Raw genomic sequence first — 15,563 nt, 5'->3', positions numbered from 1 at the left:
TAGGGGTGATCAGGCAGGTAGGCGAGCAGTTAGGGGTGATCAAGCAATCAGGTGAGCAGTTAGGGGCTATGAGGCAGGCAGGCAGGTGAGCAGTTAGGGGTGATCAGGCAGCCAGGCAAGCAGTTAGGGGCAATCAAGCAGGCAGGTGAGTGGTTAGGGGTGATCAGGCAGGCAGTCAGATGAGCAGTTGGGGCAATCAGGCAGGCAGGCAGACTTGCAGTTGGGGCAATCAGGAAGGCAGGCAGAGTGGTTAGGGGCTATCAGGCAGGCAGGTGAGCAGTTAGGGGTGATCAGGCAGGCAGGTAGAGTCGTTAGGGGCTATCAGGCAGTCAGGAGAGTGGTTAGGGGTGATCAGGCAGGTAGGCAGGTGAACGGTTAGGAGCCAGCAGTCCTGGATTGTGAGAGGGATGTCTGACTGCTGGTTTAAGCCTGATCTGTGGGATTGGGCCTAAACTAGCAGTTGGACATCCTCTGAGGGGTCCCGGATTGTGAGGGGGTGAAGGCTGGGCTGAGGGACCTCCCCCCCCCCCCCCCCATGCACGAATTTCATGCACTGGGCCTATAGTTGGTATATAAAAATGCTATGATTTCTGAGTGTTAATTTTGTATCCTGCTACATTTTCATTTGTTCTGAATTCATTTATTAAATTTAGTAGTTTTTTTATGAGTCTTTAGGGTTTTTTATGTACAGTATCATGTCATCTGTGACTAATGAGAGTTTTACTTCCTCTTTTCCAATTTGGATGCCTTTTATTTCTTCTTCTTGTCTGATCACAATGGCTAGTACTTCCAGTACTATGTTGAACAGGAGTGGTGAGAGTGGGCATCCCTGTCTTGTTCTTGTTCTTAGGGGAAATAGTTTTAGTATTTGCCCATTGAATATGATGTTGGCTATAGGTTTGTCATATATGACTTTTATTATGTTGAGATCTGATCCCTCTATTCCCACTTTGCTAAGAGTTTTTATCAAGAAAAGGTGTTGGATTTTGTCAAGTGCTTTTTCTGCATCAACTGATATGATCATATGATTTTTGTCTTGCATTCTGTTTATGTGCTGTATCACATTTCTTGATTTGTGGATATTGTACCAGCCTTGCATCCCCAGAATAAATCCCACTTGGTCATGGTATATGATCTTTTTAATATATTACTAGATCTGATTTGCTAATATTTTGTTGAGGATTTTAGTGTCTATGTTCATGAGGGATATTGGCCTGTAGTACTCTTTCTTTGTCATGTCTTTATCTGGTTTTGGAATTAAGGTAATGCTAGTCTCATTGAAAGAATTTGGAAGTGTTCCTTACTCTTGAATTTTTGGAATAGTTTGAGGAGGATAGGTGTTAGTTCTTTTAATATTTGGTAAAACTCTCCTGTGAAACTGTTCGGACTAGGGTTTTTGTTTGTTGGGAATTATTTTTATTACTGCTTCAATTTCATCAGTAGTTTTTGGCCTATTCAGGTTTTCTGGTTCTTCCTGATTGAGTTTTGGAAGGTTGTATTTTTCTAGGATTCTGTCCATTTCCTCCAGGTTGTCCCATTTGTTGGAATAAAGTCGTTCATAGTATTTTTTAAAAATATATTTTTATTGATTTTTCACAGAGAGGAAGGGAGAGGGATAGAGAGTTAGAAACATCGTTGAGAGTGAAACATCCATCAGCTGCCTCCTGCACACCTCCCACTGGGGATGTGCCCGCAACCAAGGTACATGCCCTTGGCCGGAATCAAACCTGGGGCCCTTCAGTCCACAGGCCAACACTCTATCCACTGAGCCAAACCGGGTAGGGCTCATAGTATTTTTTTTTACGATCCTTTGTATTTCTGTGGGGTCAGTTGTTACTTCACCTCTTTTGTTTCTGATTTTGTTTATTTGGATCCTCTCTCTTTGTTTCCTGGTAAGCCTGGCTAGAAGTTTATCAATCTTGTTTATCCTTTTGAAGAACCAGCTCTTGGTTTTATTGACCTTTTATATTTTTTCTTTTTTTTCAGACTCTGTGTCATTTATTTCCTCACTGATCTTTATTATTTCCTTCTTTCTACTTACTCTGGGCTTTTCTTGTTGTTCTCTTTCTAATTCTTTAAGTTGTAGTGTTAGATAACTTACTACCTCTCTTCCTTCCTTCCTTCCTTCCTTCCTTCCTTCCTTCCTTCCTTCCTTCCTTCCTTCCTTCCTTCCTTTTCTTTCTTTTCTTTTCTTTTCTTCCTTCCTTTTCTTTCTTTCTTTCTTTCTTTCTTTCTTTCTTTCTTTCTTTCTTTCTTTCTTTCTTTCTTTCTTTCTTTCTTTCTTCCTGCCTGCCTGCCTGCCTGCCTGCCTGCCTGTAGTGCTATGAACTTCCCTCTCAGAACTGCTTTTACTGTGTCACATAGATTTTTGGATTGTTGTGTCTTCATTTTCATTTTTTTCAAGGATTTTTTAAAAATTTCTCTTTTGATCTCTTTGGTAAACCATTCATTGTTTAATAGCATGCTATTTAGTCTCCATGTATTTGATTGTTTTTGAGCATTTTTATTGTAGCTGACTTCTAATTTTATGCTATTGTGGTCTGAGAGGATGCTTGATATGATTGCAATCTTCTTGAATTTGTAGAGACTTAGCTTGTATCCTAACATAGTCTGTGTTTGAAAATGTCCCATGTGCACTCAAGAATGTATATTTCATAGCTTTGGGGTAAAATGTTCTGAAGATGTCCATTAATTCCATTTGATCTAGAGTGTTATTTAGGATTGCCGTTTCCTTGTTGATTTTTTGACTAGAAGATTTATCAATGATGTCAATAGGGTATTAAAGTCCCCTGCTATGATTATATTGCTGTCAATCTCTCCCTTGACATCTCTAAAAGCTTTTTAAAATATATTTGGATGCTCCTATATTGGGTGCATAAAAGTTTACCAGGGTTATATCCTCTTGTTGGATCGATCCTTTTAGTATTATGTAGTTACCTTTGTTATCTCTTGTGATGGCCTTCATTTTGAAATCTATTTTGTCAGATATGAGTATTGCTATTCCAGCTTTTTTTTCTTTTCCATTTACATGGAAAGTGTTTTCCATCCCTTCACTCTTATCCTGTTTGTGTCTTTTGTTCTGAGGTGGGTCTTTTATAGACAGCATATAGTTAGGTCATGTTTTTGTATCCATTCAGCTACCCTCTGTCTTTTTATTGGAGCATTTAATTCATTTACATTTAAGGTTATTATTGATAGGTACTTATTTATTGCCATTTTAATTCTGTATGCCTAGGTTTTTCTCTCTTTTTCTTCTTCTCATTATAGCAGTCCCTTTAGTATTTCTTGTAATGCTGGCTTGGTGGTGATGTACTCCTTTAGTCTTTTTTTTTTTTTTTTTGGTCTGGGAAGCTCTTTATTTGACCGTCTATTTTGAATGATAGCCTTGCTGGATATAATAATCTTGGTTTCAGATCCTTGCTTTCCATTACCTTGAGTACTTCATGCCATTCCCTTCTGGCTAGTAGAGTTTCTGATAAGTAATGAGTTGTCAGCCTTATGGGAGCTCTTTTGTAGGTAAGAGTTTGCTTTCCTCTTGCTGCCTTTAAGATTCCCTCTTTGTCTTTAATTTTTGGCATTTTAATTATGATGTGTCTGGGTGTGGGCCTGTTTGGGTTCTTTTTGCTTGGGGTTCTCTGTGCCTTTTGGACTTGCATGACTTTTTCTTTTACCAGGTTAGGGAAGTTTTTTGCCATTCTTTCCTCAAACATGTTCTCTCTTTCTGCCTCTTTTAGCACACCTGCTATTCAAATATTGTTATGTTTCACATTGTCCCACAGCTCCCTTAAGCTGTCCTCCTTTTTTGTAGTTTTTTTTCTTTTTGGTTTTCTGATTGAGTGATATTTTTCAACACTCTCTTCTTCTTTTTTATTGTTGCTGTTAATCCTCACCTGAGGATATTTTTCCATTGATCTTTTAGAGAGAGTGAAAGAGAGAGGGAAAGACAGAAAGAAACATTGATGTGAGAGAAACACATTGATTGGTTGTGCCCTGACCAGGGCCCGGGCCGGGGAGGAGACTGCAACCAAGGTACGTGCCCTTGACTGGAATCGAACCTGAGACTCTTTGGTCTGCAGGCTGACATTCTATTCACTGAGCCAAACCAGCTAGGGCCAACCTTGACTTATAATTTACTGATTCGATCCTCAGCTTCCCCTAGTCTCCTTCCAATGTGTTCTTTCTTTGTGCTATGTCATTCTTTTTAAAAAAAATATATATTTTTATTGATTTCAGAGAGGAAGGGAAAGGGAGAGAGAGATAGAGACATCAATGATGAGAGAGAATCATAGATTGGCTTGTGCTATGTCATTCTTTATTTCTGTTTTCATAGTTACTATATCTTTTCTCATGCTGTTGAGCATTTTACCATCATTATTCTGAACTCTATATCAGATACATTTCTTTTTTTTAAATACATTTTTATTGATTTCAGAGAGAAAGGGAGAGGGAGAGAGAGACAGAAACAGAAACATCAATGATGAGAGAGAATCATTGATCAGCTGCCTCCTGTATGCCCCCTACTGGGGATTGAGCCAGCACACCAGGCATGTACCCTTGACCAGAATTGAACCTGGTAGCCTTCAGTCCACAGGCTGACACTCTATCCACTGAGCCAAACCAGCTAGGCCCAGATAAAGTAATTTCTTTTAAAATATATATATATTTTATTGATTTTTTTTTACAGAGAAGAAGGTAGAGGGATAGAGAGTTAGAAACATCTATGAGAGAGAAACATCCATCAGCTGCCTCCTGCACACCCCGTACTCGGGATGTGCCCACGGTCAAGGTACATGCCCTTGACCGGAATCAAACCTGGGACTCTTCAGTGTGCAGGCTGATGCTCTATCCACTGAGCCAAACTGGTTAGGGCTCAGATAAATTTCTTATCTCCATTTCATTTATCTCTTCTTCTGGAGAATTCTCTTGTTCTTTCATTTGGGGGTTGTTTCTTTGTCTTCTCATTTTGGCTGCCTGTTTGGGTTTGTGACTATGTATTAGGTAGATCTGCTACACCTCTAAATTACTAGTGCAGGACAGTGTCAAACGCTGTTTCTGACTGATTAGACCAGGCAAAGACTCAATTTCTGGAGACAGACTGCCTACAGACTGATAGGGTTCCGTCTTGAATTGCCCTCAAGCAGTTGTCCACAGGTGTGGTGAGAGTTTTTTTCAACTGGGTGGGGCAATTGCTTCTCCCTGGAGTCTAATTGTTATTCTCAGTCTCTTAATGGGCATCAGAACCTCCAGTATGGTGGGGCAAGGTGTTTTCCAATAGGGTGGATCAGCTGTCTTCCCCTCAGGCAAGGTTGCCTCTATAGAAAATGTCTATGTGAGAAAGATGACCTCTGCAGTGTGAGGGAATGACTCAGCAAAGGAAACTGGGGTTTCTGCCTTCTCAGGTTTAACCCTACAACCCCCAATCTTGGATTCTGCTCACTCAGCTCCAGTCCACTCTGCCCTCCCTCTGCTGGAGCACAAGGTGGGTGGCTCCACAGGGAATTTTGTGCATTGGCCCTTTAAGAGGGTGCCTGGATTTCCAGCTATCTCTCCCTGCTGGCAGGCAGCAATCCTGCTTTTCACAGCCAGATGTCATGTGGGCACCCTTCTCAGTTCTGGTGCTCTCTGATGGGGGGCCAGCTTGGGGATTAGATCCCAGAGTTCTCAGTGGGAATCCCCCACAGCTGAGATATCTCTCTGGAACTTCAGTTGCTGTCTGTGGGAGCCTGGCCATCCTTTTTGTGCCTCCGCCCCTCCTACCAGTCTCTATGTGGTCTCCGCTTTCTGTTCTCAGTTATCAGGGTTCTCTCCAGCGAGTCTTCTGTTGATTATTCAGGAAGTTTTTCTGTATTTTAGTTGTAATTCCAGTTTGGTCCTGGGAGCCTGTCCATGCAGCATCCACTTACTCTGCAGCCATTTTTAATCTCTTGGCATTGCTTTTAGTTCAGAGTTTTGTATCTTTCAGTGTCTTGAATTCAAAGGACACTTTTAAAACCCTAACGTGCATAAAATTGTGGATTTGTCTGTTGCAAAGGCAAGAAAATGCTCAGAAGTATTGGGACCATTTTAGTTCTTCAGAATAAGTCAGCTCACTCAGGAGGAATCACTTTCCTGCTAAAACTCCTTTATCACCAGGGAATAGTCTTCAGTTTGTGCTGGTGTCCCAGACATCTCTTCAACCTTCCCTAATTTCTCTTTTTCATCGAGAGCAGGCAGATGGGCTTAGAGGGTTGCCTTGCAATGATAACTACCTTGATTTGAATAATGCTTTTTAGTTTGATTATGTCTATTTTTTAAAAATATATTTTTATTTATTTCAGAGAGGAAGAGAAATATAGGAACATCAATGATGAGAAAGAATCATTGATCAGCTGCCTCCTGCATGCCCCCTACTGGGGATCGAGCCTGCAACCCGGGCATGTGCTCTTGACTGGAATTGAACCCGGGACCCTTAAGTCCACAGGCGACACTCTATCCACTGAGCCAAACCAGCTAGGGCTGATTATATCTATTTTTACAATTTTGTTTATGGCCTGTGTTACTAGTTTTCCACTTAAGACAGCTATAAAAGGTTCCTTTTAAGATAAATGCATTTAAGTTTTTAAAAAAGAGTGTTTACTTGGGAAAAATGTAAAATTATTGACTCATTAAGTTATTAAATACTGGAGTAAGGCTTGAAATTGGCAAAAAGATCACGGTCGAATGTGAATTAAATCAGGAAAGACACTTGTATAAATATTGTTATTGTGAGTCATGAGCTCAACTGGACTTAATACTTTGTTCTCTCCATCTGTCTTCTGTATGTTCACAGGGAACTTGGGTTTTTAGATCAGCTAAGGATCACCCATAACACGGATATATTTATTGGAATGCATGGAGCTGGTCTTACCCATTTACTTTTCCTTCCGGACTGGGCTGCTGTATTTGAACTGTAAGTACTTGGCGCGGTTTTACATTGCTGTGGCTCATGATGTTCTTTATGCATGCTGAGACTTCTGCTCAGCGCACCCAAAGGCTAAGCACTTAATCCTTCCAGGGAAGTCACATCCTATAGGCATCTGGAAAGGAAAAAGACCTAATACGAAAAATGAGAAGGCTGCAGCCTGCCATTTCACTTAGCAAGCAAACCACCTGCTCCTCCCTGTCTCGGCAGAAGATGTGAATCTGTGATTTCTTTTCTTTTTTACTATTTTTTTTTATGTTGACTCTGTTATAGATGTTCCCCATTTGCCCCCTTTGCTTCCCTCCACCCTGTTGCCCTGTCCCAGGCCTTCACCACATTATTGTTTGTGCTCATGGTTATGCACGTGTGCATATAAGCTCTTTGGTTAATCACTTCCCGCCCTGCCCCTTCCCTCTGAGAATCGTCAGTCTGTTCCATGCTTCTATGTCTCTGGATCTATTTTGTTCTTCAGTTTATTGTGTTCATTAGACTCCACATGTGAGTGAGATCATGTGATACTCGTTTTTCTCTGGTTGACTTATTTCACTTAGCATAATACTCTCCAGGTCCCTCCATGCTGTCTCAAAGGGTAAGGGATTTTTATGGTTTCATGACTTATATTTAAGTCTTTTATACATTTTGAGTTTATTCTTGTGTATGGTGAAAGTTAGTGGTCTAGTTGCATTTTTTTGCATGTATCTGTCCAATTTTCCCAACACCATTTACTCCATTGTATGCTGTTGCTTCTTTTGCCTAATATATATTTTTTTAATTTAAATTTTTTATTGTTTAAAGTATTACATATGGCTCCTCCCACCCCCACCCCCCATTGACCTCTCCCTAGCTACTCCCAACCCTCAGCACATGCCCTAATCCCTCTACTATCTGTGTCCATTGGTTTTGCTTATATGCATGCATACAAGTGCTTTGGTTGATCTCTTACACACTCCCCCTCCCCTGTCTTCCCTCTGAGATTCGACAGTCTGTTTGATGCTTCTGTGTCTTTGGATCTATTTTTGTTTATTATATTCCACAAATGAGTGAGATCATGTGGTATTTATCTTTCACTGACTGGCTTATTTCACTTAGCATAATGCTCTCTGCGTCCAACCATGCTGTTGCAAATGGTAAGAACTCTTTCTTTTTCACAACAGCATAGTATTCCATTGTGTTGATGTACCACAGTTTTTTAATCCACTCATCTGCTGATGGCACTTAGGCTGTTTCCAAATCCTAGCTATTGTAAATTATGCTGCTATGAACATAGGGGTGCATATATCCTTTCTGATGGGGGTTTCCTGACTTTTTGGGATATATTCCTAGAAATGGGATTTCAGTGGTCTTTTGCCAAGTATTAATTGACCATATTGCCATGAATTGACTTCTGGACTCTGTTCTGTTCCATTGATCTATATGCCTGTTCTTGTGCCAGTACCAGGCTGTTTTGATTACAGTGACTGTGTAGTATAACTTGATATCCTGTATTATGATCCCTCCTACTTTGTTCTTCTTTCTTAAGATTGCTAAAGCTATTCGGTGTCTTTTGGGGTTCCATATACATTTTTGGAATATTTGTTCTTAATCTGTAAAAGATGCCATTGGTAGTTTAATAGGAACAGGCCTTTTACCTTTTTGGTTAAGAAAAACATACAGCCAACATCATACTCAATGGGCAAAAACTGAAACCATTTCCCTTAAGATCAGGAACAAGACAGGGATGTCCGCTTTTACCACTCTGATTCGACATAATATAGGAAGTCCTGTCACGCAATCAGACAAGAAGACATAAAAGGCATTCAAATTGGACAGGAGGAAGTAAAACTGTCATTATTCACAGATGACATGATATTATACATAGAAAACCCCAAAAATTCCACCAAAAAACTACTGCATCTAATAAGTGAATATGGCAAAGTAGCAGGATTACAAAATGAATATCCAGAAATGGGTGGCATTTTTATACACCAATAATGGACTCTCAGAAAGAGAAACTGAAAAAATAATCCCATTTACCGTTGAATCTGGTTTCGTTCTCAGGGTTCATTCCCCTGTGCCTCTCCAACTGGGCGTCGCTGACACTGGGCGTGATCAGTGTGCTGCGAGAGAAGCTGTGTGTTGCACACCCATGTTCACAGCAGCCCAGATGTGGAAGCCACCCACACGTCCACCAGGGGATGGGTGGGTTACAGAATGTGGGCTGGACACGCAGTGGAATATGACTCATCCTGACAAGGAAGGAAATCTCGTCACATGCCCACATGGCTGGACCTGGAGGACATTATCTGAAGTGAAGCAAGCCAGTCACAGGAGGACAGATACTGACTTCACTTACATGAGGTCCCTAGAGGGTCATATTCGCAGAGACAGAAAGTAGGTGGGGTGCCAAGGGCTGGGGCCCAGGAGGAGTGTGCGTTGGAAGCTGGAAGTTCTGGAAGTTGCTTACACAGTAATGTGAATGTCCTTACTGCTACTGAACTGCACACCTGAATGGCTAAGGTGATACATTTTATGTATGTGATTCCTACCACAATTTTTAAAGCATGAGAGTGTGAAAGCCTGTGCATCTCATGAAGAACCAGCTCCAGCACAAGCCCTGTTCCTGCGAGCTCCCATGTGCTCCCTGCTTCTGCAGGTTTCCTGCTCCCTGCTCCTGTGTGCTCCCTGCTCCCTGCTCCCATGTGCTCCCTGCTCCCTGCCTCCTGTGTGCTCCCTGCTCCCTGCTCCCATGTGCTCCCTGCCTCTGCCTCCTGTGTGCTCCCTGCTTCTGCAGGTTCCCTGCTCCCTGCCTCCTGTGTGCTCCCTGCTCCCTGCTCCCATGTGCTCCCTGCCTCCTGTGTGCTCCCTGCTCCCTGCTCCCATGTGCTCCCTGCCTCTGCCTCCTGTGTGCTCCCTGCTCCCTGCTCTCATGTGCTCCCTGCTCCCTGCCTCCTGTGTGCTCCCTGCTCCCTGTTCCCATGTGCTCCCTGCTTCTGCAGGTTTCCTGCTCCCTGCCTCCTGTGTGCTCCCTGCTCCCTGCTCCCATGTGCTCCCTGCTCCTGTGTGCTCCCTGCTCCCTGTTCTCATGTGCTCCCTGCTCCCATGTACTCCCATGTGCTCCCTGCTCCCTGCTCCTGTGTGCTCCCTGCTCCCTGCTCCCTGCCTCCTGTGTGCTCCCTGCTCCCATGTGTTCCCTGCTCCCTGCTCCTGTGTGCTCCCTGCTCCCTGCTCCCTGCTCCCTGCTCCTGTGTGCTCCCTGCTCCCTGCTCCTGTGTGCTCCCTGCTCCCTGCTCCTGTGTGCTCCCTGCTCCCTGCCTCCTGTGTGCTCCCTGCTCCCTGCTCCTGTGCGCTCCCTGCTACCTGCTCCTGTGTGCCCCCTGCCTCCTGCAGGCTCACTGCTCGCACAGACCTTGAGGGTCAGGGTGAACATTCTGGCCCCTGTGCTCTGCCCCTGCAGCTGGTGTGGAGACATGCCTCCTCTCCCGGGAGAGTTCCACACCCGGCTCATTTATAGGTCTCATATCCTGATTGTGTGGTTTCACTTTAAAAATGAGCTGACTCACTGTTTAAACAGATGACTATTTAGAAAGAGGTGCCAGGAACTTCCACACCACGCAAGACGTAAAAAATACACTTAGAGAAACAGCCAGATGATTATGGATTTGATCTGTCTTCGTTTCTCTTAGAGACGGAGCGGGGAGGGGAGGGGACGGGAGGAAAGAGAGGTCACTGAGGCAGCCCAGGCCTTGGACTTGCCCTGGCTTCGCTGGCTCTGTGACCTCGGAAGTGTTACCAGCCCCAAGGCCACGGCCATGCCTGCCGAGACGGGTATTATGAGGATATGGAATTCTTGGTCAGCCCTGTTAATAAAGGTCTGTCTCCATTCCATTCTGTTTTTTAAAAGTGAAGGTAATTTAGTTATGAGAATATTTTAAAAGTACAGGGTGGGGCAAAAGTAGGTTTACAGTTGTCCATATGGCAACGAATATGATAATAAATGAGAATAAACTGTTTCACGTACTGACCCCTGCACACCTGGGTTGCCCACCTGTAACCTCCCTCAGTCTTGTTCACTGTGTTCGACCTTTTGCAAGAACCTGTTTGGAGGTGCGTTTTTCCCCAGAGACTGTGGGCCGGGCACACACTGCAGCCAAGCCTCACGTGTGGCTGCCCGGCCTCAGGTACAACTGTGGGGACCAGCGCTGCTACCTGGACCTGGCCCGGCTCCGCGGCGTCCACTACGTCACCTGGCGCAGGCAGAACAAAGTCTTTCCTCAGGACAAGGCAAGTGCAATGGCGAAGCTCCCCGGCTTTTGCTTTTCAGCTCGTGTGAAGTGTGTAGTTATGAATGTGAAAAACCGTTGCTGGGCTTCAAAGGAAAATTGTTCTCTGGAATACTGAGTTGTATCTCATATTTGCAAATTGGAGGAAGAGGGTAGTTGTTCACTCGGTATCTTTAATGTTAATAAGAAAATTTCATGAAATTTGGGCCTAGAAAGGGCTATTCAATTGCATATCAGAGAGATCAGCGGACCGGAGACCAGCAGGCCAAATCTGGCCCCCACCTGTTTTTACAAATAAAGTTTTATTGGGACACAGTGTACCCTCTGTGTATGTGTTGTCTGGCTGCTTGTGCCCTTCCATGGCAGAGTTGAGTCATCGTGACAGAGGCTGCGGTCCACAGAGCTGAAATATGTGTTCTTTGGACTTTACCAAACAATGTATGCTGACTTCCGAGGGAGAGCGCGAATTAAGACTGTTGCTTTGGCCAAAGTAAAATAAATGTTTCCTGTTCAGAAAAGCATGTCCTCTGACTTACAGACCTGTGTTTTGGTTTGGTTTTCCAGGGCCACCACCCCACTTTGGGGGAACATCCGAAGTTTACCAACTACTCCTTCGACGTCGAAGAGTTTATGGACCTTGTCCTGCAGGCTGCAGAGCACGTATCGCGACACCCGAAGTGGCCGTGGAGGAGCAGACGAGACGAGCTGTGACTGCAGCTGTCTGCAGGGGGCGAGGTGGACACCCCTCCAGCCCCTCAGACCGGCCTCAGGGCTCTACCTGTGGGCTTTATACTGTTTCGTGTGACGTTTGTGTCACTGCTTTTTGTCAGATCCTCTTTTTGCACTGAAATGACTTTTTGAGTTCAAAAACTGGCCATGGCTCGCCGAGGATTGAGCTTTCTTTTCGGGGATCCAAGCACTCAACTTTCTCAGTGTTAGGATCTGTAACTGGTTCTGTGGGACACCTCAGGGTGGTTCATTCTAGAGGCTCCACGTGGTTATGATGTCGGAGTAAATTCACCATGGCCTTTATTTGTCATAATTTATTCATAGCACTGCTTGTGGTAGGAAAGGGAAGCATGCAACACCCACACACACACACACCCTCACACCCACCCTCACACCCACACATACACCCACATACCTACTCACACACACACCTACACTCACACCCACAGCCCGCACACACCACTCACACACACTTACACCTACACTCACACCCACACACCACTCACATAGTTACACTCATACACACACACACACACACACCCCCATGCACTCACACATATCCCTACTCACATCCACACATACACACACATGCACACCCCCACACACCTACTCACACACATACACACACCGATACACCCACTCTCACACACACCTACACACACTCACACACCCACACGCTCACATCCACCCACACACTTACACTCCACACCCCCACACACACTCCACTCACACACACCCACACATTCACACACACACATACACACACTCACACTCACACCCCTTACAGACCTCCCCACACAGGTGCGAATCTCAGTGCTGGGCCATAGGACGCACCTGCAGATGAATGTGCTGTAAGCAGATCAGCTTCACACTGTCCGAGCCCAGAGCCCCCACTGATTCCCTGCTGTATCTTTTCGGTCGCCTGCAGGTCATAGGCGCCAAGAGCCTGGATGAATCCTGCTGCTGTGCTAATTTATAGTCACATATTTCATATGCAAATCAGGCTTCCCACAACGCACTATCTGTGATGAGTGCACACCAGAACGTTCTTTAGGACTGCCTGGGACCTTCCAGCGGGCTTGCACGGCTCCTTGCTGGGGAGCAGGTCTGTCCAGCCCCGGTCTCCGGCGTGGGCGTTGTAGCCGCAGTGCCTGTGTGCGTGCCCCACCCTCTCCCAGGAGAAGTTGTGTCCAGTATTAGTGCAAACTTCCGATGAGCCCCATGGAGAGTCTTTCCTCTAATAAGACACGTGTGCATCATCCATTTCAATTGCAAAGAAGCCGTAGGAAGTGCCGTCGACGGAAGAGCATGTCGGAAGTGCAGGCCATCGGAATGGGCCTCATTTCTGACTGTTTATCGCTTGCTTTTGCAGTAAACAATCATGGGCTTCTCTTACTGCAAAATGTGGTGTTTACATTTTATTAGCAACTGACTTGCCTAATGTAGAGGCTGGTGACTTCTGTTTTTTAAAGTCTACTTTTAAAAATCAGCAGATTCCAGCAGAGCTAAGAACTTTTTTTCACATTTTAGAGTTATTAAAGAAAAGAACAATGTGTCACAGGGTGTGACCGAGCAACCTAAACCAGCTAAGAACGAGTCTGCTGCCCCCGCTTTAAGGGTTAGGAACAGTCTCCTAGAGGTTAGGAACATTTATTAAAACACATGCACACAAACAGTGCACTGCTGAAGCAGTAGCTTTGATTTGGGTCTTGAAATTGTGTGAAAAGAATGACAACATGAGTTTTCAATGATGGAATTGCTGCTGTGGTTTCTGCAGGATCCCAAGTTGGCAGGGTCGCACTTTTAGTCAGAGACATAAACATCGGGAAAGTTATCTTCTTACCTCATTTTAAGAAGCGTGTGGAAATGTGATGCTATTTATTTGCTAGTAATAGACGCGAGAATTTCAGAAATTGAGAACAATTTTATAATAAAACTATAATATTTGAATATTCTATATTTAAAGAGAATATGTTGTATATAAACAAAGTACATTTGACACTATGGAATTAACTTTTATCACAATTTTATGGTAGCAAAAGAAGCTTTCAAATGTTATAAAATTTACAATGTCAAGACTGCTCTTTTGCCGAAACCGGTTTGGCTCAGTGGATAGAGCGTCGGCCTGCAGACTGAAAGGTCCCAGGTTCGATTCCGGTCAAGGGCATGTACCTGGGTTGCGGGCACATCCCCAGTAGGGGGTGTGCAGGAGGCAGCTGATCGATGTCTCTCTCTCATCAATGTTTCTAACTCTCTATCCCTCTCCCTTCCTCTCTGTAAAAAATCAATAAAATATATTAAAAAAAAAAAAAAAAAAAAAAAAAAAAAAAAAAAAAGACTGCTCTTTTTACTAAATCTTTAAAAGAGATGCATTTCATAGTTTATACATTTGGGGATTTGGGGTATGGCTTTGGAATAAATTTTCATATATTTTATTTCAGTAGCAGACCATTTTCAAGGTCTTCTGTGTCTGAATGTTGCATGCTTGCTTTTTGGCAATCCACCAAGTCTAGATTATAAAAATTAAGTAGCTTGCTGATGGAGAATTCAGTTTAAATAAAAATTATACCTTACATTTATTTAGCCACTTATTATATGACTAGAGGCCTGGTGCACAAAAATTTGTGCACTCCGGGGGGAGGTGGAGGGTCCCTCAGCCCGGCCTGTGCCCTCTCGCTGTCCGGGACCCCTCGAGAGATAACGACCTGCTGGCTTAGGCCCGCTCCCGGGTGGCAGAGGGCAGGCCCAATCCCTAGGTGCAGCCCCTGGTTGGGCTCAGAGCAGGGCCGATTGGGGAGTAGGGGCGCCACCCCCTGTCATGCACAGAGCAGGGCGGATCGGGAGGTTGCAATGCCACCCCCAGTCACGCTCAGGGTAGGGCCGATTGGGGGGTTGGGGCACCGCCCCCTATCACACTCAAGGCAGGGTCGATGGGGAGGTTGCGGCGCCACCCCCTGTGACGCACAGAACAGGACCGATCAGGGGGTTGGGGCACTGCCCCCTGTCACTCACAGAGCAGGGCCCATCAGGGGGGTTGGGGCTCCATACCCTGTCAGGCACAGAGCAGGGCCCATCAGGGGGTTGGGGAGCTCCCCCCTGTCACACACAGAGCAGGGCCCATCAGGGGGTTGAGGAGCTCCCCCCCTGTCACTCACAGAGTAGGGTCAATAGGGGAGTTGGGGCACCACCCCCTGTCACCCACAGAGCAGGGCCTATCGGGGTTGGGGCGCCGCACCCTGTCACACTCAGGGCAGGGCCGATGGGGTGGTTATGGCTCTACCCTATCACACACAGAGCAGGGCCTGTGGGGGTTGGGGGGTTGGGGCGCCGCACCCTGTCACACACACAGCCACAGGGCAATCAGGGGTTTGGGGAGCTCCCCCCTATCAGGCACAGAGCAGGGCTGATCAGGGGGTTGGAGCGCCTTCCCCTGTCACGAACAGAGCAGGGCGGATAGGGAGGTTGTGTCCCCGCCCCCTGTTACACACAGAGCCGCAGGGTGATCAGGGGGTTTGGTCGCTGCCCCCTGTCACGCTGATCCCGGTGCCAGGAGGCCTCGCTGCTCCGCTGATCCCGGTGCTGGGAGGCATATTACCCTTTTACTATATAGGATAGAGGCCTGGTGCACGGGTGGG

General features: G+C 45.3%; 1 protein-coding gene across 1 annotated transcript in view; it reads left to right on the top strand.

Annotated features, from left to right (window-relative positions):
• The window catches only part of EOGT (EGF domain specific O-linked N-acetylglucosamine transferase), a 54,466-nt gene extending 40,092 nt beyond the window's left edge, over positions 1–14,374 (top strand). Inside the window, exons 14-16 of the mRNA XM_070390978.1 lie at positions 6,809–6,928; positions 11,098–11,200; positions 11,764–14,374. Coding sequence (XP_070247079.1) covers positions 6,809–6,928; positions 11,098–11,200; positions 11,764–11,910 — 370 coding nt within the window. The 3' untranslated portion in view covers positions 11,911–14,374. The remainder of the gene's footprint in view (positions 1–6,808; positions 6,929–11,097; positions 11,201–11,763) is intronic.
• Positions 14,375–15,563: the final 1,189 nt, after the last annotated feature.

Source organism: Myotis yumanensis, unplaced genomic scaffold (genome assembly GCF_028538775.1).
Source record: "Myotis yumanensis isolate MYYU_CA2020_CCGP unplaced genomic scaffold, mMyoYum1.0.hap1 SCAF_14, whole genome shotgun sequence".
NCBI classification, from domain to species: Eukaryota; Metazoa; Chordata; class Mammalia; order Chiroptera; family Vespertilionidae; genus Myotis; species Myotis yumanensis.
The sequence above is the reverse complement of the archived record's forward strand: the minus strand, read 5'-3'. Positions and strand labels throughout refer to the sequence as shown.